The 22,719-nt window shown below is 46.0% G+C and overlaps 1 protein-coding gene across 1 annotated transcript in view; it reads left to right on the top strand.

Moving 5' to 3' along the window:
- Window positions 1-3,232: 3,232 nt before the first annotated feature.
- Window positions 3,233-22,719, top strand: part of RUVBL1 (RuvB like AAA ATPase 1) — a 37,004-nt gene continuing 17,517 nt past the window's right edge. The window contains exons 1-6 of the mRNA XM_014846108.3: window positions 3,233-3,501; window positions 7,275-7,361; window positions 11,371-11,503; window positions 17,872-18,023; window positions 21,141-21,230; window positions 22,000-22,149. Coding sequence (XP_014701594.1) covers window positions 3,361-3,501; window positions 7,275-7,361; window positions 11,371-11,503; window positions 17,872-18,023; window positions 21,141-21,230; window positions 22,000-22,149 — 753 coding nt within the window. The 5' untranslated portion in view covers window positions 3,233-3,360. The remainder of the gene's footprint in view (window positions 3,502-7,274; window positions 7,362-11,370; window positions 11,504-17,871; window positions 18,024-21,140; window positions 21,231-21,999; window positions 22,150-22,719) is intronic.

The following is a 22,719-nucleotide window of genomic DNA, read 5'->3' as shown; positions in this document are numbered from 1 at the left end:
GTATCTCTCTGTTATTGAAGCTGAACTAATATCCTAACTAATGGAATACTTAATCATTGCTTGGGCACCTCTCAGTGCTCAGCTGAGGCTGAAGACCATGACAGTGTAACGGCTCCATGGGGCCACTGAGTGATTGCCATCTGACATACACAGTAGCCTTCATGAGGCAGTGGAGAAGGCAGAGGTAGGCTTGACCTGGGCTTGTGGGTTCATAGGTTAGGTGTGAAAGAAATCAAGGCAAGGAGGGAGCAGAACAGTTGGAAACCAAGTGGCTGAGATGATCAAGCTTGGACTGGAGAAAAGAGGGGTTGAGGGACTGGAGGTGAAGAGCAAGGGTCATGGGAGTGAGAGAATGAGAGAGCTGGCAGGTCTGGGGTTGTCGCACACCACAAATCTGGAATGCAGCAGTCCGCACAATTACCTGTATATGTGCCATTGCATTGATCTGGATTTTCAGTACCCATGGATAGAAACCTAACTCAAACTATTTTAAGCCCCAGTGTCAGTGCCACGTTACATTGCAGGCAGGGCAAGGCTGGATCTGGGAACGTAAAGGATTTCATTAGGAATCTCTGTCACCTTTCCTTTCCTTTGTGTTGGCTTCATTCTCAGGCAGTCTTCCCATGAAGTGGCAAAGATGACCTGGAAACCCAGGACCCAAGCTCTCTTTCCTGATATTTCCCGTGAAAGTGCCAGGACCGTCACTGGACTGCCTGCTCACACTCCCACACCACTCACCATGTCCAGGAGGATGGGATAGTTTGGTAGGCCAGGTGAGTCCAGTGGCCATCCCCGAAACAAAGCCGGGAAGTCAGGTCAACCCATCCAAACCACCTGGACTCAAAGTGGGGGAAGGGTGGTTCTCTAAAGAAAATTTGAGTGATGGTAGCCAGAAGAAGTCGGATAGATGACAGGTAGGCAAAATAACCCATGTCCACTACTGTGGCCTCATCTGCCCTTCATGCGTCTTGTGTGTCTTGTCCATTAGCTCACCACATAGTCTTCTGTTGAAATGAAAGGAACTGTCTGGCTCTGCAACCAGGTCCAGTTTCTTTCCACACTGGATATGGGGTCTGGGTTTGTGTCGGGCAATTGCTTGATTTGTGACCTTGGACAAACTCTGTCCCCTCTTAGGGCCCCAGTTTCCTTACCTGTAAAATGAGAATGCTAAGCCAGATCAGTGAAACAGCTCTGGTGGAAGGGGAGGCAGGGGCATCGAGCTGGTATCCTGCCCTCTTGGCCTTCCCCTTCCTTACTCTTACGGGCCATGAAAGAATTCTACAACTACAGGGAATGTGGTTTGAAAACCACCGGCTCAAGCGCTCCTAGGGATTCCTCTGAGCTCTAAAATCCTTATCCTGCCCCCCACTCCCATATTTGGCTAGAAGGAAATCTTTTTCTTTACTTTGTGCCAAAGTTTGAGGCTTAAAATAATAAATGTAAAAATGGTCTTCTTTCCTAACTGGACAACACACAAAGAAGTTAGTCCCACAGAGCAGCTAACTTTGACTACCAGTTGGGGGAAAGCCTTCCTCCTCCACATGGTGAAAGGAATTGCTCCTCACTTATGCCTAACGACCAGGAATAAGTCAATGAGATGCTAAGAAACCTTCTGGGGGGTCCTAGAGGTGACATCCCTAGGGTTGATGAATCACAGGCCACCAGTAACAGCCCCAGCCTTCCAAGGCCTTGCCGAAGCTCTTTCAGGCTCTGAAAATGCCAAAAGATCCCACTCATTGACATGAACCGTTACCAAGGCCCATAAAACCCAGTGTGTAAAACACATGCAGCAAAACTACATGACTTTAAGTGTGTATGTGGGGGGTCTAGAATCTTATTTGAATTTATAAGAAGGCTGAATTGTGAGCCAGGCTGTGTGCCAGGCACTGGGGTTAAAATGATGCACACAAATGGGGTCTACACTCTCATAATGCCTGCAGTTTAGTGGCAGAGACAAACATTGACCCAATAATCTTGCAAATAATTTGAAACCTAGATTCAAAACTCATAATGGAGAAGTACAAGAAGATGTGAGAGTCAGAAGCTACTGCAGCTGAACTTGACTTCAGGTCTATCTCAACCCTAATGCAAGCTCTCCTAAACTGTGGGCAAGTCCCTCCTTTCTCTAGACCTTAATTTACTCATCTGTAAAATGGTGACACATCATCTGCTTCTGAGGAAGTCTCACCCATTCACCAGGATTTGGCCCAGGCATGATCACCTCTTGATGCTTTCCCTGGCCCTCCAGGCTGTTCCAGGTGGCCTTGCTCCGGGCTGGCACACCCTGTGGGCTGGTTGTACCTGCTCCCACACATCTCACATTGCAAGTTTCCCTGCTAAGAACTAAGCTTGTCAAGGCTGGAGATTTGGTATTTTATCTCTGTATCCCCAGTGCATTGTAGCATCTGGCTCATAGTAGGTGCTAACAAACGTTTGTTGAACGACTGGATGGTTGGGAAGAGTACACTGTGGTGCAGGCAGTGGTAATATCATTATGGAACCTGACGGGACCTATTTGCAGGCTGATTGTCTCATGTGAGGTTGTGGGATAGGATGAGGATTACTTAGTCTGTGAAGCCTTTAGTTCTCAGCTGGAGTTCCAGTTCTGCTGATTATGTGCTGTGAGTTCTTAGGTAGGTTATTGGGCCTCTTTTAGCCCGCGTCTTTATCTACTTTAGGAATTACACTACCTTGCAGGGTTGAAGAGTTTTGGAAACTAAAATGTTATTCACAGCCAACTTAAACAAAGGGAGAGGCTGGAGACAGAGGCGCAGGCAGAGAAAGACAGTTCCACGGAGGACCCTGAGCGCAGTCAGGGTGAGAGTGGTTGGCAGAGCTGGGCCTCCCCAGGGAGACGCAAAGGCCTGGGAGTCACAAAACAGCTTAGTAAGCAAAAGTCAAAGCTTAAGCTCTAAACCTCAGTTTCTCCATCTCCAAACCGGAGGTAATAACTTGAGCTTCGCAGAAGGATAAGACGTTCAAATGCGAAAATGGATAGGGTGGCAGGATTAAGAACTGGACGCCAGACCCCAACCTCAGCGCAGCACCTGGTCAAACTCGGGGCGTGACCCCTCCGCGTTCTCGCCCCCTAAGCCAGAGCAGGAAGCGCCGGCTGGAAGGGAAGCCCATCCCACCCACCCCACGGCCGGAAGTGGGAGGGCGGAGCCCTACCGGCAGCCGCGATGGGCGCAGCCATGAGCCAATGGAGAGCGGAGGCGTTCCTGCCTCCTCCAATGGAGTGCCGACCAAGGCGGGCCTTGACAAACCGCCCTGGTAACGGCCGCATGGTAACCCGGGAGCCGGGCGTGGAGTGCTCGCTCCAGGTTTTCCACGCTGGTTTAGGTTCCCGGCGTCGGCAAGATGAAGATTGAGGAGGTGAAGAGCACCACGAAGACGCAGCGCATCGCATCCCACAGCCACGTGAAGGGGCTGGGGCTGGATGAGAGTGGCCTGGCCAAGCAGGCGGCCTCGGGGCTCGTGGGCCAGGAGAACGCGCGAGAGGTGTGTTGGACGGGTCAGGGAGTTGGGGCGCCGAGCGGGGGCCCTGCCGCGAGAGGCTGCTGACGTGGGGGCTCCGGGAGGGGCGCGGGGATGCCCCGCGAGGTCACTCGGGAGTGAAAATGGGCTACAGGGGATGGCGAGGGGGCGCCGCACTGGCACTGGGACAGGGGCCGTCCCAGGGGAACAGGTGACGACCCACGCACGGGGCGGTTGACTGCTTGCTTCACCTCACTGACAAGTCTTGACGGAGCCCCCAACTCCGTGCCATCATCTCCTCGCCACGCTGGGATACAGTGAGGAAGAAGATGGATGAGGTCCGTACTGTCATGAAGCTTGCGTTTTAGTGTGGTAAGAGACAGACGGTAAACGGTTAAACCAGTAAACAAAATAATTATACTCTGGTGGGGGGGTCAGTTCCTGCAGGACTTTGTCGGCCATGGTAAGGGATTCGGATTTTTGTGAACGGAGTGGGAGGGTATGGGGGTTTTAAAGTAGGGTAGTGATCAACTTCCAAAAGCTCACCTTGGTTCCCAGGGCCTAGGAGCTAAGGTAGGAAGTGGGAATTATAGAGAGGGGCAATCTGCTTTATCCACACCCCCAGATCCAATTTTATTAAGTGGGAGTGATGCCAAGTCCTTTCCCATACGTTATAATCACAAAACTATTCAAGCTCTTTGTATTTTTTTTTAAAGATTTTTTCCTTTTTCTCCCCAAAGCCCCCCAGTCCATAGTTGTATATTTTAGCTGTATGTCCCTCTAGTTGTGGCATGTGGGATGCCACCTCAGCATGGCCTGATGAGTGGTGCCATGTCCGCGCCCAGGATCTGAACCTGCGAAACCCTGGGCCGCTGAAGCAGAGAGCTCAAACTTAACCACTCGGCCACGGGGCCAGCCCCTCCTTGTATTTTTTTGCAGATGAAAAAATTGAGGGTGGGAGAGGTTGCTTCACCTACCCACTTGCCACTCAGTTTGGTATTGGTTTGTACCCATGTGTATTTCTGCCTCCCAAATCAGTGCTCTCTCTATGATAGTTACAGCTACCCTCTCAGCTTGCTGAGCACTAAGTTCAGACCAATGACCCTTGCCTGACATGGCTTAGCACCCACGGAAACCTGCGCTTAATAATGAGGTTAACACTGTTGCCTCCTAGCCTAATTGTGCTAATAGAAGGGCCAAAGAAAAGCCTCTGGTTTCCATTTTCAGCATGATCTTTCCAAAAAAGGAAATAGTGACAGTCAAGGTGACTTTGAAATGTCTTTTCATCCAGCTTCTGTTTACTGAGGACCAGTTACTGCAAATAGTTAACACTGGTTGAATGCTTTCTATGTGTTAAGCTCTGTGCTAAGCAGCTTTATCTGCATTGTCTTGTTTTTTTACCTCCACCCTAATAATTGTCCCTTCCCCACTTTCTTATGACACTTTTCAGACATACCGAATAGTTGAAAGACTTGTATGGTGAATACCTGTGTTCCTAAATTCTACAATTAACATTTTACTCTATTGCTTTATCATGTCCACCCACCATTTATCCATGGTGCTGCTCATTTATCCATCCACCAATCCACTTTTGCATTTCAAAGTAAGTTACAGACATCAGCACACTTTACCCATAAACCCTTTAGCATTTGTGCCACTAACTGTATTATGAACTCTATTTCCAGATAAAGAAATTGTAGTTCACAGAGGTTAGGTAGGGAGGTCAAAGGTCTGAGTGCAGCTGGTAATTGGTAGAGCGAGGATTTAAACCCAAGTCTATGTAAGTCCAGAATCCCTGCTCTTAACTGATGCTGTGTGCCCTGGTATGAATATGATCTTCCTGAGGATAGAGACCAGGTAATATTATTACATATCCAGAACCTGACTCATTATAGAGACTCAATATTTATTTATTCAATTAATAGGCATCCCACCCCAGCTACCAGGTCCTTGTATAATTCTGGTCACATCTGCAACCTCCCTGGTGCTTAATATCCTAATCTGAAAAATGAGAGTTACACTAGGTGATCTTAAAAGGCCCTTTCAGTTCATAGTTTTTAAATTTTAAAATTTACTAAACATATTTCTCTGGAGGGAAGGAGCTTAAACTGAGGGAGATTAAATGCAAGAGGTCCTGGTGTGTGAATGAGAATACAAGGTTTGGAAAGCCTCTTCTACCTCTGTTGAGTTTCCCAAAGAGTTCCAATGCTGAGGATTATGATATCACAGCGTTCTCTGGAAAGACCGTAGTGGTTCTTTGATCTTTTTAGAAATGTGGCATCTGAAGAATAGCTTCTAGGCTCTATTAAGGGCACTGCATTTCCAGCTGAGTCAGAATTGGAATATAGTATATCTGCACACATTCCTTGAACTCACATTTTTTGGGGGGCTATCTGAATGTGGGACCATGGTACTTCTCCACAGTCCATGGGGAATAGAGTTAGAGGAGATAAGATGTGTTCACAAGACCCGTCAGCAGGGTACAGTGTGGCGCCATCCAGAGAGAAGAGCTATGGCCTGCCCTAAGGCAGGGGAATGCACCTTGTAGACAGCCATATATTAGGTTATTAAGTCAATGAAGAAGCCTTGTATTATGTAGTCCTGGGGTATAGGTGTTCAGTAAGTGTAACTTTCTCAGCTTTACTCCTTTATAGATAAAGATTCTAGAATATACAAATCAGTAATACATTTATGGGATTTGTGTTTATATACACACATATATCTATATATATATATAGATATACGCCATGTATATATAATGTTCATATCTGTATATACACAGCATGTATATATGCTGTAAATGGCTTAATATTCAGAGAGTTAGAATGTATTTAAAATACACCAGCAACTTATCAGGTAATTTCACCCTGAGGATTCAGAAGGCGTTCATTGAGTCTTATGGTGCTGCAGGTTTAACCTCACATGCAGCATTTGCTTTGCGGCATTCTGGGTCGTTAACTGATGGCCAGCTAGTAGTGTATGTCATTGATTCTTAACCCTTAGTGGGTTAACTTGGGAATCTGATGAAAGCTGTGAATCTGTTCCCTGGAAAAATGCACATATAAACATATACACACAATTTTGTTTCCAATTTAATTTCTAATTACAGGAGCTGTGTGGGCCCCTGGAGTCTAAAATCTTGAGGCCCCCGACTAAAAATCACTGCTCCTGTTTGTACCCCTCCTGTCCATTCTCTGTACAGCAGCCATCAAGATCTTAACAAATTTTCATAACATGATACACAGCATGAGACCTTTTCAGTGGCTTCCCATTGCATGTGGAATAAAATTCAGACTTCACTGTGGACTGTAAGATCCCGTTCCGAGTTCCGGCCCCTGTCTGCCTCTTCACCTTCATCCTCCCTTTGTCTCTTGGACATGCCAAGCTCATTCCTATGTTTCGAATTTGCTGTTTCCTTTGCCGGGAACACTGACTCCTGGACTGCCCTGGAGCCTTGCACATCAAATGTAATGTCATCAAAGAGGCCTTCCTGGGTCACTTTTCTAGAGTAACCTCTGCCCCAGCCGCTCACTCTGTTGTTACCCGTTTTCTTCATGGTGGTGATCTTGTAAGTGTTTTTGTGTCTGTCTGTCTCCTCCGCTTGAACGTGACTCCATAACCATAAGGCTTTTCTGTCCTGCCCTGCACTGCCTCCAGCACCTGGAACAGTGTCTGCATGTATTGGCACTCAGTGTTAACTGAATGAGTATGTGAATTGTGTGGACCAGAAACTGGACTTTTTCCCCTGTGAAACATTTTAATATTGGTTTATTATTTCTTTCCATCATGGTCTCTAGGCATGTGGTGTGATAGTAGAATTAATCAAAAGCAAGAAAATGGCTGGAAGAGCTGTCTTGTTGGCAGGACCTCCTGGAACTGGCAAGGTATTCATTTTCTCTCATTTTTTTAATCTACCCAAGAGAATGGTCATAATGTCTAAGCCAAATTGAATTTGTGTCTGAACTAGAATTTGGCTAAATTGGTTATATGTATGTTTTAAAAACTAATGTGCAGTAATACAATTGAATATCTAAAACCCATGCTTCTAACATTCAAATTATCCTGACTTCTCTCTGGAGAGAGAAGAGAGAATGAAGTTCTCGGAGGGGTCTCATTGTCTCTAGAATTTATCCTTTATCTCTTTCAAGTCTCCTTTGCTTTGGAATTACATTTCTGTTGGCCTAGGGGTTAGTAAAATCTTGGGAGTGACATCTTACTTGAGGGGGAAAGAAATTCAGTCAGCAAGAATTTTTGCAAATGCTAACTTCACCCAGCACTATACTGGCTGTGTGAGAGATGGAAGAGAAAAAGGAGTTAGAGACGTGCTCTTTATCATCAAGGGGCTTATAGTCTCTCCAGGGCCGAGAGGAAATCATGACAGCGCAGAATGCTTCAGTTCAACACTAAGCTGCGAGGTATTGACTGCTCTGGAATGCAGCTGGAATTTGAGCAGGAAATGGCGCTGAGGGCTGGTGAAGCTCTGGGACTTGACGTTTACCCCGCAGAATTTGGGAGGGGATTTGGCTTTGCAGGGCAGAAAAGGGCCTTCCAGGCAGAGGACTCAGGATGGTTTACTGGCATCTGTGAGGGGACTGGCCAGATGCTTGAAATGCACCAGCGTCCACTGTGAGCCCTACAAAGGCCACTTGGTACAGGAGAGGAGGGGCTTGGGATTGTGTTTGTAAAGAAATAGGCTTTAAATTCCCGCTCTGGTGCTGACTTGCCGAGACCCGAGGCAGGTCCCTTAGCCTTTCTGAAGTAGTAGCACGTGCCCTGCCTATTTCAGGCAGTTATTAAGCCAGTCAATTGTAAGATAATGACTTTAATTATCTTTTTTTTTTAAAGATTGGCACCTGAGCTAACATCTGTTGCCAATCTTCTCTTATTTATTTTTTCTTCCCCCCCAAGTCCCCCAGTACACAGGTGTATATTCTAGCTGCAGGTCCTTCTGGCTCTGCTATGTGGGACACCACCTCAGCATGGCCTGATGAGCGGTGCCATGTCTGCACCCAGGATCTGAACCAGCAAAACCCTGGGCCACCAAAGCAGAGCACGTGAACTTAACTGCTTGGCCACGGGGCTGGCCCCTTTTTAATCTTCTTGTGGCAATAGCATTTTTTTTATGTGCCACTTGCCACTTGCCTGGGCAGTGGGCGCAAAGAAATAATATCTTGGAGATTGGGGTTTCCTGGCTCTGTTGCTTGCTAACTGACTTTGGGTGAGTTGGTAAGTTCTGATTTTCAGTTTCTAAACTTATAAAATACAAACTAGATTATCAAATTCATAGACTGGTTGGGAGGATTCAACGAGATCTCTCATGCAAGTGACCTAGCGTTATGTAGTATGTATATATATATACATATATACTATATATATATATAGTACGTATAGTAGCCATATCACGTACTGGTCTTCTGGGAGCCTTTATTGTTTCTATTTTTATTTTATTTTATTTTTTATTTTTTTGAGGAAGATTAGCCCTGAGCTAACATCTGCCGCCAATCCCCTCTTTTTGCTGAGGAAGACAGGCCCTAAGCTAACATCCATGGCCATCTTCCTCTACTTTATATGTGGGATGCCTACCACAGCATGGCTTGCCAAGCTGTGCCATGTCCACACCTGGGATCCGAACCGGCAAACCCGGGCTGCTAAAGTGGAACGTGCACACTTAACCACTGTGCCACCAGGCTGGCCCTGATTCTGGGAGCCTTTAAATGGGAGTAAACTAGACACACCCAAAGCATTTCTTAACCAAGTATTTATCTTTTTTTTTTTTTTTTTGGCTAAGGAAGATTCACCCTGAGCTAACATCTGTTGCCAATCTTCGTCTTTTTTGCTTGAGGAAGATTCTCCCTGAGCTAACATCTGTGCCAGTCTTCCTCTGTTTTCTATGTGGGCCACCACCACAGCATGGCTGCTGATGAGTGGTATAGGTCCACGCCTGGGAACTAAACCTGGGCCGCTGAAGCCGAGTGCACCAAACTTAACCACTAGGCCCCAGGGCTGGCCCTGTATTTATCATATTTTAATGGAAGTATATTGGTCATCTTTCCTTATTTGGTAGAGGTGAGGGGATGCCATTGAATCAGATATGGTCGCTAACTTTGAAGTCTGCAACTTAGGGTGGCGAATTGGGTCTTGTAGTGATAGCTGGATGAGAAAGAATGACTGGGAAGGTGGTGGAGTTTGGATAGAAGGTGGGCATAGCCAGCCTGTAGCTCCCACTAGGAGTCCTGGTGTTCGAGTGTGCTTGTCTCATGGTGCCCGTCATGCTCCAGAGATTTTTCCTTCGCTCTTAGAACATCAGAGATTATAGTTTTAGGGGTATCGGCCTGAGGTTGCAAACTCAGATGCCTGCTCAGACAGGCGGCAGGGGTGAGTGGAGGACCTCCGTGCTGGCACGAGGGAGCAGTGTGGCTGTGTGGGCTGGAACGGCACACCTCGCTACAGTAGGCAGCTGCTTAGCAGGCCCGTACCTGGTGCTGCCTCATGCTAACGAGGGCCCGTTGTGGCCAGACCTTCTGCTTTCTGGAAAAAAACTAAATAGCTGGATTTTTTATGTGAAATTTCCCAACATTCAAAAACAGGGAACAAATTGAGTTTGAAAACACACTTGAGACTATGCAGGCCAAAACAGGAGCAGTGTGGGCAAGCAGTTTGCTACCTGTGATCTAGCCCACGACTCTCATTTGACAGACGAGGAAGTCAGACAGCAGAGATTTGCCATGTGCCCAGGGTCACACTGAAAACTACTGGCAGAGTTAGGACTAAACTTCAGTTTCTGCCCACCAGGTTAGTGCTTTTTGTGCTAAGCTGTATGCTGATTCTTTAGCAGATTCTGTGGTCTCAAAACTATCACCAAAAGGCGTTGAAAAGAAAATCTTAAGAGGAAGCTTTACTGGGCCAGTGTGAAAACATCGTCTCAGAGATGCGCTTTGTTCTTCTGTAGCAAACTTTTTCTTCTTTAGCCCATACACCTTGAGAACCACCTTACTCAGGCTTTTGTTTCAAAGTTGAGGAAAGGTGAAAATGGCATTAAAAGGCCATAGCATTTCCCAGTCCTGGACCGATTTTAAAACATTGACTTTTCATATTTGATAGTTAACCATACATCTGTTAAATCAGCTTCTGTTTAGCATCTGCCAACTGTAGTTATCTTACCAAAAATCAATTTGTAGTCTACTAGACATGTTCAAGTGTAACTTAAGACCAGCTCATAGCTTCAGAATCCTAGCTTGTATATCATTCTTCACTATTAGCCAGCTGCTTAACATAAAGTGAACATCATGGAATTCTTTCCTTGATAGTTGATTTCTGGTGGGTTGTAGACTGGTGTCTTCCTATCTCTAAAAACAGAAGCAGTGTCTCAAAGACCTAGGAGTGTTGTTCTGAGCGATTAGTCAGAACCCTGTTTTGATATCGAGGGCACAGGTTTGGAATACTACAGTAACTATGACTGGAACATGATCTCTGGAACCCTGAGTTTAAGTCTCCACCCAGCCATTTCCTGGATTGTGTTACCTAGGCTGTGTTATTTAGTCTCTCTGTCTCAGTCTCCTCGTTTGTAGAATGGGGAGAGTTGTAGTGTCTACCACATAGGGTGCGTGGGAGGGTCGTGTGAAGCCCTGAGAGTTCTGCCTGCACTGGATGAGCCTCAATGAATGATCACTGTCGTGATTACTGGGATGATGAAAGATGCCATCTACATCATAAACCGACCGCCACAAAAGCCATCAAATTTTTATTGTGTGAACTATGCCAAATGATGTTAAAAGTTAAAGGGCTGGATTTCCGGTTGTTTGTGGTTAATAATTTATTTTATAGCATATGTTTCTGAATTATTGTATTTTCAAGAATGTAAAACAAGTGCATTTCCATTGCTTTTTTCTGCAGACAGCTCTAGCTCTGGCTATTGCCCAGGAGCTGGGGAGTAAGGTCCCTTTCTGCCCAATGGTGGGGAGTGAAGTTTACTCTACAGAGATCAAGAAGACAGAAGTGCTGATGGAGAACTTCCGCAGGGCCATCGGTGAGTACCGCGTTCGCGGGAGGAGTTGTTCTCACTTGCCCAGTGCACCGAAGCGTCTTCGTTGTGAAATGACTTATGACTTGTATTTGTCTCACTGCTATTTTTCTTTTGGCGCCATTAGTGTTGTTTTTGCAAGCACAACAAAAACCCAGCTTTTCTAAATGAAGTGCTTTAGCCATCAGCAAATGTGGGCCTTAGCACTGGGGCTGGGGTTCTTCACCTGACAGATGTGGCTATAAGGTGGTTTTTTTAAAAACAAGTCAGATTTTCCTGGCATTCGTATACTTTTAGAGATGACTGTCCACTGAAAAGGGTTCAGACTTAGGCCAAAAGCATTGTGTGTCATGCTGCCAGAATGCCCCTGGTCCTGGATGTTGAGCCAGAATCGTGGCCTGTCAGAGAGAGGAAGCCATGTGGGGACTGGCAGAACTGTGAGGCTTGTGGTGCCAATCTTCTCGGGCCTGGAGCCACCATATTGAGTGCTTGTTATGTGCCAGGCCCCTACATTGATGACAGCCTTTCACTCCCCCAAGAGGAAGTTCTCAGTCTACATTTTGCATCTGATGAAATAGAGTCTCAGGGAGTGAAATAACTTGCCTGTGGCGACCCAGCTAGTGAGTAGCAGAGCTGCAGTTTGAACCTACATCTAGCTGAGTCTAGAGCCCATGCTCTGAAACTTGCTGCGAGGAGAAAACGGCTGCTCTTCCCAATATTTGCCCCTTGCCAGCTGGGACTTCTGGGCCAGTCTCCTGGCCCTGTTTCTGTTGGTCTAGCTCTGGGAAAATCCCAGTTTCTCCCAGACCTACCTGTATAAATGGCTTATTCCTTTTAAGCTATTTTGAAGTATTTAATGTGTTTCTGTATGTGTGGGAGTCTATCTCTAGGATTTACTTGCTGAGTTATAGGTTATGAACCCTTGTCAGAGGGCCTGTACCGTTTTACAGTCCCTTTGCTTGTCAAAGCAAGGTAAGTATTCTTAAGGAAATTTACTAGCAAACTTCAAGGAAATTATGACAGTTGAAGAAAGAATGGATTTGTCTAGCCCAGAATCCTTTCCTCAAGAATGCTCAAGTCTCATTTAAGTACAGTAAGATTGTGTAAGGCCTTAGGCCAGGGTTAGGGCTTTGGATTTTACGTTAAGTGAAAGGAGAAGCAGCTGGAGAGTGGTGTCGGTTTTACAGGAATCCCTCTGGCTGGGGTGTGGGGAGTGGACAGTAAGAAGAGAGGAGAGAAACGGGGTAGTCTGAGCAAGAGATGGTGGTGGCTTGGACCAACGTGATGGTGGTGGTGGCAGGGGTGGTAAGTGCTGGTGAGGTTCTGGATCTCGTTGGGTGGTAGAGCTGACAGGCTTTCCTGAAGGATTAGATGTAGGGACTGAAGGACAGAGGGCGTGAGGAGGATTCCCAGGTTTTGCCATTTTTGGAGATGGGAAGGTATGGGAAGGAGCAGATTGGATGTTTATTAACTGTGTGCTGTGGATATGGTGGGCAGTGTTTATCTGTACCCCAGTTCTTGGCACACAGTGGGTGAGAGAAGGGAGTGGACTTTGAAGCCTTTCGCTCAAGAAAGATAGCCCTCAGTCTCTGTGTGGCTGATAGACATAATTTGTTTGATTTACACAGTGTTTTTAAATACATTTTGAATTAGTGGCCGGCATTTAGAAATTGGGAGATGTCATATAAATCCCTCTTTCTGGCTTCTGGAAAGAGTCTTTCACTCCCACCTAGCAGCAGTGGGTGAAAGCTGGGCAGGCGCTCTCCTTCACGGCGCGGGCCTGCTTTCCAGTCTCCGTGGGACTTGCCCTGCGTCTTTACGCTCCCTGCCAGGTCTCCGTAAGCACTGGAGTTGAGTGTTCTTGTTCTAAACCCGAGAGATTGTGAACGGTGTCTGTAGGCTAAGTTTTGTGTTACTTTGAATATGGACTTTTTATTTTTTTAATTATTTTATTGAGGTCATATTGGTTTATAACTGTATAATTTCAGGTGTACATTATTGTCTATCAGATTCTGTGTAGACTGCATTGTGCTTACCACGGGTAGTCTAGTTTTTATCCATCGCTATACACATGTGTCCCTTTACTCCTTTCACCCACCCCCCAACCCCCTTCCCCTCTGGTACCCAGCAATCTATTCTCTTTATCCATGTGTTTATCTTCCACATATGAGTGAAATCATACGGTGTTTGTCCTTCTCTGGTTTATTTCACTTAACATAATACCCTTGTGGTCCATCCATATTGTTGTGAATGGGATGATTTTGTCTTTGAATATGGACTTTTTTAAACTGCAAAATATTTATTACTGGAAATATTTTTTACCGCAAAATGTTGGATTTTTTTTGTGTGTGTGCCTATTTTAAACTGAAATATAACGTACATATAGAAAAGTATATAAAACAGATCTGTAGGTTAATGATTAATTGTGAAGTGGGTGCTCATGTAGACAGCGCTCAGCTCAAGGTGCAGAGCATGGCCAGCAGCAGACAGGACTTGTGCTGTCCTGGGTCACAGCCCCCTCACCTCTCCCAGCTGTACTCACAGAGTGCCAGAGTTGTGTGGCCTGGTAATGCTGTACACCCTTCTGTGTATCCCCAGACAGTGTGGCTTGGTTTTGCCCTTTTTAAACTTTATGTAAATAGAACCTACTTTAGGTGTTGTCTTTCGCTTCTTTAGCAGTGTTTTTATGTTTGTAAGATTCAGCCCGTGTTTTTACATGTGGTGCCTGTGTGGTTACATGTAGTACCATCCTTGGACTTTTACATCGTTCTAGAATAACAGTGTAAATGGCTCACAGGACCCTCTTCAGGGTTTAAAGTCTTTCTGAGTACTTTTTAAAAATTTAATGAACATGTACCAAAGATTGTATTTAGCTTATTAATTAATGAGATAAACAGTAAGATGTTACAACTGGTTCAAATATCTGAGTACTTCTAGAAGGTATTTTTATTTATTTAGAAAATATTTTTCTGACGTTGATAAAATCTGACAAAACTGACCTTTACATGAGTGCATGTGTTTAGGTTGCTTAAAGGTAACTTAAATGCTTTAAAATCTGAAAAAATAGAGATGAGTTTCCTAGGCATCTGCTTTGTGATTTTCTATTTTTGAGGGGAGGGGGCAGTGCACGTCTTTTGATGGCAGCTAGGTGAAGAGAAATTTCTTAATGCTGCCACAGAATAAAAAGGCAGGCCATTGACTGTCTTATAAAAGGACGGCTGCCCCTCTTCCTCTGCCTTTGAATTCCTGTGAAGTCGGCAGAGGGGGTGGGGAGGAAGCGGTTAGTTGACCAGAAATAAAAAGCAAGGAGTCTGTGCCGTTTCCTTGACGTGATGAAGGTCCCTGTCAGGGATTTAGAAACCTGAGCCAGCAGATGAAACCTGTGTCGTCTGTGTTGTCATTGCCAGAGATAGGGCGCGCTCAGCCCCCTTTCCTGGCGAACAGCCGGTTTCATTGTCCGTCACCCATATCCCCTGCCTGCTTGTCAGCACAGAGCAACTTCTAAACAAATGCGGGGCCTAGTGAGAGACGGGAATGCCTTTCTTCCCCCCCTCAAGGAATTTCATGTCACAGTCATCTAACAGTAAATATCGGGAAGCATTCCATTTGGAGGAATTTATCTCTGTGGGATATAACAGTTTTGATGTAAAAAAATAAAAATTCATTTTAAAAGTACAGAATTTTCCAAGTTTGTCACAGTCTTCTGATACATTCATGTTGTTTGGAAAAATTTTTGTCTTGATGTTTGGGAGCTAAGAATTTGGTAAGGCAGAAATGAAATGTAACCTCTATTTTGGGGCTGTTCCAAAAACTTCCATCTGTAGGCTATAGGCTGTCAGATTGAATGAAGGTAGAGTAGAACTTTTCTTTGACTTTAATATTTGAAAGAGTTTTTGTCCTGACTGGGCTGCTGGGGAAAGAAGGCATCTGACCCAATGATGAGATAACGCCCACATTTAAATGTGGGGAGTGGGGCCCGCCTTGTGGCCGAGTGGTTAAGTTCGCGTGCTCCGCTTCGGTGGCCCAGGGTTTCTCCAGTTCGGATCCTGGGCGTGGACATGGCACCGTTCATCCAGCCATGCTGAGGCAGCGTCCCACATGCCACAACTAGAAGGACCCATAACTGAAAATACACAACTATGTACCGGGGGCCTTTGGGGAGAAAAAGGAAAAATAACATCTTTAAATGTGGGGAGTGATCGAGAGTGTCTGACACCATTAGCAGTGTTTCTTGGTGCCCTTGGGATATTTCCATATCAGCACAGATGTGGCTTGATGGTGAGGACACCCAAATCATATCGGGCCTCCTGCCATCAGAAGTAGTTTATATGGGGCCAGCCCCGTGACTGAGTGGTTAGGTTTGTGTGCTCTGCTTCAGTGGCCCAGGGTTTCGCTGGTTCGGATCCTGGGTGCAGACATGACACTGCTCATCAGGCCATGCTGGGGCAGCGTCCCACATGGGACAGCCAGAGGCACTCACAACTACCATATACAACTGTGTCCTGGGGGGCTTTGGGGAGAAGGAAAAAAAAAACAAGATTGGCAACAGATGTTAGCTCAGGTGCCAATCTTTAAAAAAAATAGTTTACGTCTCCACATTGTGAGCAGAACAGAGTTTTTCATTCGTTCTTTCGATGAGTGGTTCTCGGCTGTGGCTGTACATTGGGGTCATTTGGGGACGTTTAAACTAACAGTGTTGGCGAGGGTCCCAGTCCCTGAGCCCTGGGGGAAATAGTCTGATTGTGCTAGGGCACAGGGAGTTGTAGAAGCCCGGCAGGTGGTTCTGAGGGTGGGAACCATGTTTAGATTCCAGCAGAAGTTTAGAGCAGTGTTTTTCCTTTACCAGGTTCCACTAGTATTATTTACTTAAAATATTCATTTTCAAAGTGACTTGCTAATTTTGTGCATACATAAAGTGCACAGAACATGAATATGTAGCTCCGTGAATAATCATACATTGAAAACCTGTGAAACCAGCATCCAGTTAAGAAAAAGAATTTTGCCAGTATCCCCTCGAGTCCACCCCGATCGCCATCCTTCCTTCCTTCCGCAGGTAAATGGCTGTCTTGGTTCTAACATTAAACTGTAGTGCTCCAAACTGGGCCTGGGTTTAGTGCTGAGGTTGCGGTGCTATGGTGACGGGGGCCACTGCACACTGTGGCAACCTCCTTGGATACCCCGGGCTTCATGAATATGCAGAAGTGTCTGTAGGCAGGTTTCTTGGATCTGAGATGGTCTGCCTGATGGCACCCCCTCACCTTTAAGTGACTTCCTTGATTCATCCATTCATCCATGCCTGTGATGTGCTAGGCCCTTAGCCTAGGTATTGACAGTCTAGTGGAGGGGTGATCAGGTCTGCAAGTCCTGGCAGTCCTGTGCGCAGGTGCTGTCCCACTGGGAGGCACAGGTTGCCATGGAGTGATCTGGAAGGTGAGGAAGAAGGGTGTGTCAGGGAAGCTTTCTAGAGGAGTAAGTCTTGAACTGAAAGTCTGCAAGGAGGAATTGGCGAGGCCAAAGAGGAGGGATGGGCGCTTCAGGCAGCAAACACATTGTATAAAAAGCCATGGAGGTTGTGTTCAAAAAAGTTAATTTGCCAACAAACATTTATTGAACAGCTAATGTGGGTCATATTAGAATGAGTAGAGACGTCTGCCTTAATTTATAGTATTCTAGTCTGAAAACTGTAGATTCTCGCCCATTGCGGGGGGGTTGCTGTGGAAATTAATTGTGGCCTTGGAAAACTTACAGAACAACCCACTGCAAATAGTGAATGACAGCTGGGTATTTCTTCTTGGAGTGTACAGTGAGGAGCAGCCAGAGGCTCAGAACACCTGGCAGGGTCAAGTATCACCTGCTACTGGCGTGGACCTCTACGTGCTACTGTATACCTTACTCAGGCCTGATGGTGTCGGAGGGGTATAGTGAGTTATTCCATTGGTTTTAAAATTTTTCTTTGAGAGTCAAAAATGTAGGAAACAAGGGCACGCATAGTTGCTGTCCTGGTGGAGTAGAGTGGTTTGGGTTCAGAGGCTGGAGCAGAGGTTGATGCTCAGTCCCATCCCTTGGAGGCGCAGAGGGTATCTGCAGAAGTTTTGAGAGTATAGCTTGCCTGTCCAGTTCTAGACATGAACCGTTGAAAAGTTGATATAAAATTGTTTTTCTGCACTCTGAACAGCTCCTCCAGTGTACATGTGTGTTTGTGGTGCTTTTCTACCCAGGATGACACCCTCGAATGTACATATTAGTAAGCCTGACTTGTCACTTCTTGTGACATGGAAGTTTTGTGGCTAAAGAGGCTGTTAAGGAGGGAGAGAGGGAAGATGTGCAAGAGAGAATTTTGCTTCTCTCCAGGGCTCATCTGTCATCTCTTTCAGGGCTGCGGATAAAGGAGACCAAGGAGGTTTATGAAGGTGAAGTCACAGAGCTAACGCCATGTGAGACAGAGAACCCCATGGGCGGGTATGGCAAAACCATTAGCCATGTGATCATAGGACTCAAAACAGCCAAAGGAACCAAACAGTTAAAAGTGAGTACATGCTTGTGGGCTCTTGTCTCTTGCCTCAGACTCTCTCAGCACTGTGTGGCCTTGGACAGGTGGGATAACCTCTCTGTGTCTCAGTTTCCTCCTCTGTGGACTATGGGTGATGATACGTCACTGGGCCATTTGAGGATGTGATGTGTGTAAAGCAGTACCTGCTATAGCGCTAGTCCACAGGAGGACTTACTTTTCTCACTTACTCCCAGGACATTGTGTATGTTAAAACTTGAGGTGTGTGGCTAGCTGGGTCTACCTTCTCTTGTCCTATATCCCATATTATGACCACGTGTCAAAGGCCCTGGGCCTGTCTCTGAACCTGGACATTACTGTTTCTGTTCTCAGTGCCCATGCTCACAGAGAGAAGCAGCATTGAGTCACCTGGTAAGAGCTGAATAACAGATGATGGATGAACTTCCCAAAGGGCTAAATGTAGAATCCTGACTGCAGTCCCCTTTGTGTGTCAGGGCCTAGAAATCTGGAGGGGCTTCCATGGTTGTTTCTGCTCAGGCTAGGGCCTCATAGAGAGCCGTGGTGGTGGCCGTGTGGATGGCCCTGGATGACCATCCTCAGACACCTGTCCTGTAAACCTTTAGGATGCGGGCAGCAAAGGCACCTGGGGGAAGAGCATGGATTATGGAGTCACACAAAGTCCAAAAGGGAATCCTGGCTCTGCCACTGACGGCAGTGTGGCCTTCAGCAAGTGACTTCATCTCTGGGCAGTGGTTTCTTTACCTGTTAAGTAGGAGTGATAATCGCCTGTCTCACGCAGTTATTCCCAGGATCAAAGTTGTAGCTTTGAGTGTGGCACCTAGTTACCTAAGAAGTGGTGGCTATTGTTGTTACTGTGAGAGCCTGCATTTATAGAGAAATGGGCCATCTGGATTGTAAGCTTTGCTTGATTATTAATAATAAATGACATTAGCATGATAGCTCTCACTTATTGTATGTGCCAGGCCCTAGGCTAGGTGCTTCAACAAATATTTCATTTATCGTCATTTATAACTTTATATATGTGTACGTGTGTGTATAATTTCCATCATTTTACAGAAAAGGAACTGAGGCTCTTAAAGAGGTTAAGCAGTTATCCTAGGATCATACAGCTAGTGAAGTGGCAGAGTAGACTCTCTGAGTCCTAACCATTATGCTGTCTGCCCTCCAACTTGCTGTGTGACGTTTGGAAGTTAGTTGAGCTTTCTGGGCCTCCATTTTGTTGTGTATAAATTGTGATAGGTTGACCATAGAATTTCTCCGTCTTTGCTCCCCTCTGCGATTTTATTATGGTTCTTTGATTCTGTAAGGTGGTTTCTTGGTCACTGCTTTATGGAGATGATAAAAATGTCACTTTTTCAAAGGGCCATTTTTCTTTTTCCTAACAGGGTTTCCATCTCAGGAGTTTGCCTCTGCAAATACCTTTTTTAAGCCTGCCCCTCATCTCCCCCATTCTGTCTTAGCTTTCTTAGTGGGATCTGCCACCTTTCCAGTAATTACGTCTTCAGTCAGTTCGTTTGGGAAATTAACCTATATAAAAATGCTTGAGGCAAGAAAAAAGACTCCATCTATATTTATGTATACACTCTCCCCATTGTAAGATAGACACAATAAGGCCTGCAGTTTAGATTTCAGCCATCCATAAGGCTGTTCTGCACATGGTTTCTTTACGAAAAGGACATAAGGGAGAAGGTGAATTTTTTTCTTCTAAAATGAATACTTCTAGCTACTTTGAGCATATGTATAAGATATTTGGATGTCTGGAGCTCAAATGCTTGGAGGAGATTTAAGCATGAAGGAGGGGAATAGTATACTTGCCATCATGATGGAGTGCCTCCCTCCTCCCAGGCCCTGCATTAGGGGCCTACCAGCCGTTGTCCCTCGTGCCCACAACAGTGCTCCGGGAGGCCGCCGGTCTGCCCAGCCAGTGAGGCAGAGCCCGATTTGTTCCTGTCGTTGCTGTTTGTAACATCTTCATTGAGATATAATTGTAAATAAAATTCACCCATTTTAAGTATACAACTCAAGGAATTTTAGTCTATTTACAGAGTTGTCCACCCGTCACCACAATCTAATTTTAGAACATTTTCATCATCCCAAAGGAACCTCGTGTCCATTCGCAGTAGCTCCCCATTCCCACCCCTGGCCCCTGGCAACCACCCATCAACTTTCTGTTTCTGCGCATTGCCTTTTCTGAACATTTCATGTAAATGGATCATGCAATATGTGGTCTTTTGTGTCTCTCTTCTTTCACTGAGTCCTTAATGTGGTTTGAGACAAAGCCCAAGTTTTTTCACATCGCCTAACACAGCTTTCCTTGATGTTTAACTGAGAGAAACTTATTTCTAAATACTGACTCCTAGAATACTGAGCATGAAGGTAGCCTGAATCTGGACGATCTGGAGAAAAGCAACAGTTCCTCGAATGTGCTGCTTTCCTTTCCTGGAGATGTGAGCAGGCAGTCCCCGGGGAGCCAACACCGGGGTTTGAATCAGAAGGCTTGGGAAAGAGCCCGTGTTAGGTTCCCCTTTGAGTTTTACACATCTGTGACCATACCTGGGTGCTGTTGTATAGACAAGCAGACTGAGGCTTAGAGAGGCTTGTCCAAAGTCAGGCCACAAGATGCGGTCCACAAAGAATAAGCAGGTTGTGGCAGGTGCTTCAGTTGCAGAAAGTTCTACCCCTACCTGAGGTGAGTAGAGCGAAGGATTGCAGCAGGGATAGCAATCTCAAGAAGGGGCATTAGGGCCTGTGGTCCCATCGACAGTGTGGCCCACCTAAAAGCAGTCAGGGCCACATTTGCCAGTTTGCAACCCCATGAATAAAGAGAATTTGCAGAATAGGTCTCCACTTTTGTCCCTCCCATGCCTGTCACACAGGCAGGCACGTGCGCTCACCCTCCTGCTTTCTCTAGGACACTCAGTCCCCCAAAGGCAGTCTCACACATCCTAATACATGTGTGCACGCACACACACACACACACACTCAAATATACTCCCTCCATACGGTCATTAGCTACCTCAGGTCTCTTGTGGAAAGGCACCTTACAGTATGTCAGAAATAAATAATATGTATTATAGTTCTTTGATTCACATTTTTTTGTTTTATTTTTTTAAGCTGGACCCCAGCATTTTTGAAAGTTTGCAGAAAGAGCGAGTAGAGGCTGGAGACGTGATTTACATCGAAGCCAACAGTGGGGCCGTGAAGGTAAGGCCACGATTTGTTTGCCATGAGGAGACCGAGGTGAGAAGGAAGCCGTTTTCTTCGTGGGGTCCGGGGTGTGTGGGGAGGGGGCTGGAGTCTGGTGCAATGCTGATGCAGGGTCAGCAGTTGCCCCTTTGTGTTTAATAAAGTTTGCTTTCCCTTTATCTTCATTCTTTAACCTTCTCATGATTAAAACAGACAGTCTGTTAGAAAAATACTAAAACCTGTTTAGAGGGGGAGTACAGGGTGAGAAAGCAAAACAACTGTAGTCATTTTCAAATTGAAATGTGCAGTGTATTTAATCTTCCTTTTATCTCTTTGGTATTTTCTTCCCAAGATATATGCATGTGGAAAGGAATGCTGCATTAGTTGGCATTCTTTTTATATCTGATTTTCAGTGTCCTGTACAGTGTTCCTCACTGTTTAATGGATGAGTATAATACTTCATATCATACAATAAATCACCCACCTACAAAAGAGTCTGAACAGCTCCCTCCGTCTCCCTTTATCGGGAATTGCATACAGTTAAAAGAAAGAGAGGAGGAAAAAGGTTCTTGGAGAAAGTATCAGGTGTTTTCAACTGGGTTTTTGGAGCCCAGTGATGAGCAGATAGCTTCCTCCTCTCGGCTGCAGGGAGTGGGGCGCATTTGGAGTTTGTCAGGCAGGCTCTCGGGTCTGAGCTGGGACTCAGACCTTTATCTCACTTACACTCTGCGTTCGGGGACTTGGCAGTAGAGACTCACCAGTCACTCAGATTTCTCTCCTTTTGCAGAGGCAGGGCAGGTGTGATACCTACGCCACAGAATTTGACCTTGAAGCTGAAGAGTATGTCCCCTTGCCAAAGGGGGATGTGCACAAGAAAAAAGAAATCATCCAGGATGTGACCTTGCACGACTTGGATGTGGCCAACGCTCGGCCCCAGGTGCTGCTCAGTGCGGGCGTGACCTGGCACACCACCCTTTTGTGTGTGCACAGAAGCTCTGGGAATGAATTGTCAGTCTTGCTGCCTTTCTTGGGGCAGACAGTCCTTTTCTATCTGTAATGTTCAGCAATTAACATCGACATGAGCTAGGAGGGACTCCTTTGTTCCAATTCAAATGCTCTAGTCACAGATGATTTGGTGTGTATTGTTTCTCAGCCTGGCCAAGCCTCTGGCCCTGAGCTAGCCAGCTTCCTCTGTGGCTTCTCTCCAGCAGCGGTGCATGTCTGGGATTCTCTGGGTGTTAATGGCGGGAGGGCAGGAGTGCTCTCCGTGCCTTTTGCAGGTTTCAGAAGGCCTGACAAAGCTGTCTCATCTCCCTGCTTCCCCCTGTGTCTTCTCCTCATGCCTGGTAGAAGATGGGTACTTATGTCTTGACTAATAAACGTGGCATAGTGCAGTGTAACTTTGTGACACTTCTGGGAAATGTCTGATTTACAAAAACCCGACTCTTCCCTGCTAGTGGGCTTTCAGTTTGGTTTCCGCTTCATTCTAAAGGAGCCTCCTCTTTAC

Source organism: Equus asinus, chromosome 21, assembly GCF_041296235.1.
Source record: "Equus asinus isolate D_3611 breed Donkey chromosome 21, EquAss-T2T_v2, whole genome shotgun sequence".
Lineage (NCBI taxonomy): Eukaryota > Metazoa > Chordata > Mammalia > Perissodactyla > Equidae > Equus > Equus asinus.
Note: the sequence above shows the minus strand (reverse complement) of the source record. Positions and strands in the feature narration are given on the sequence as shown.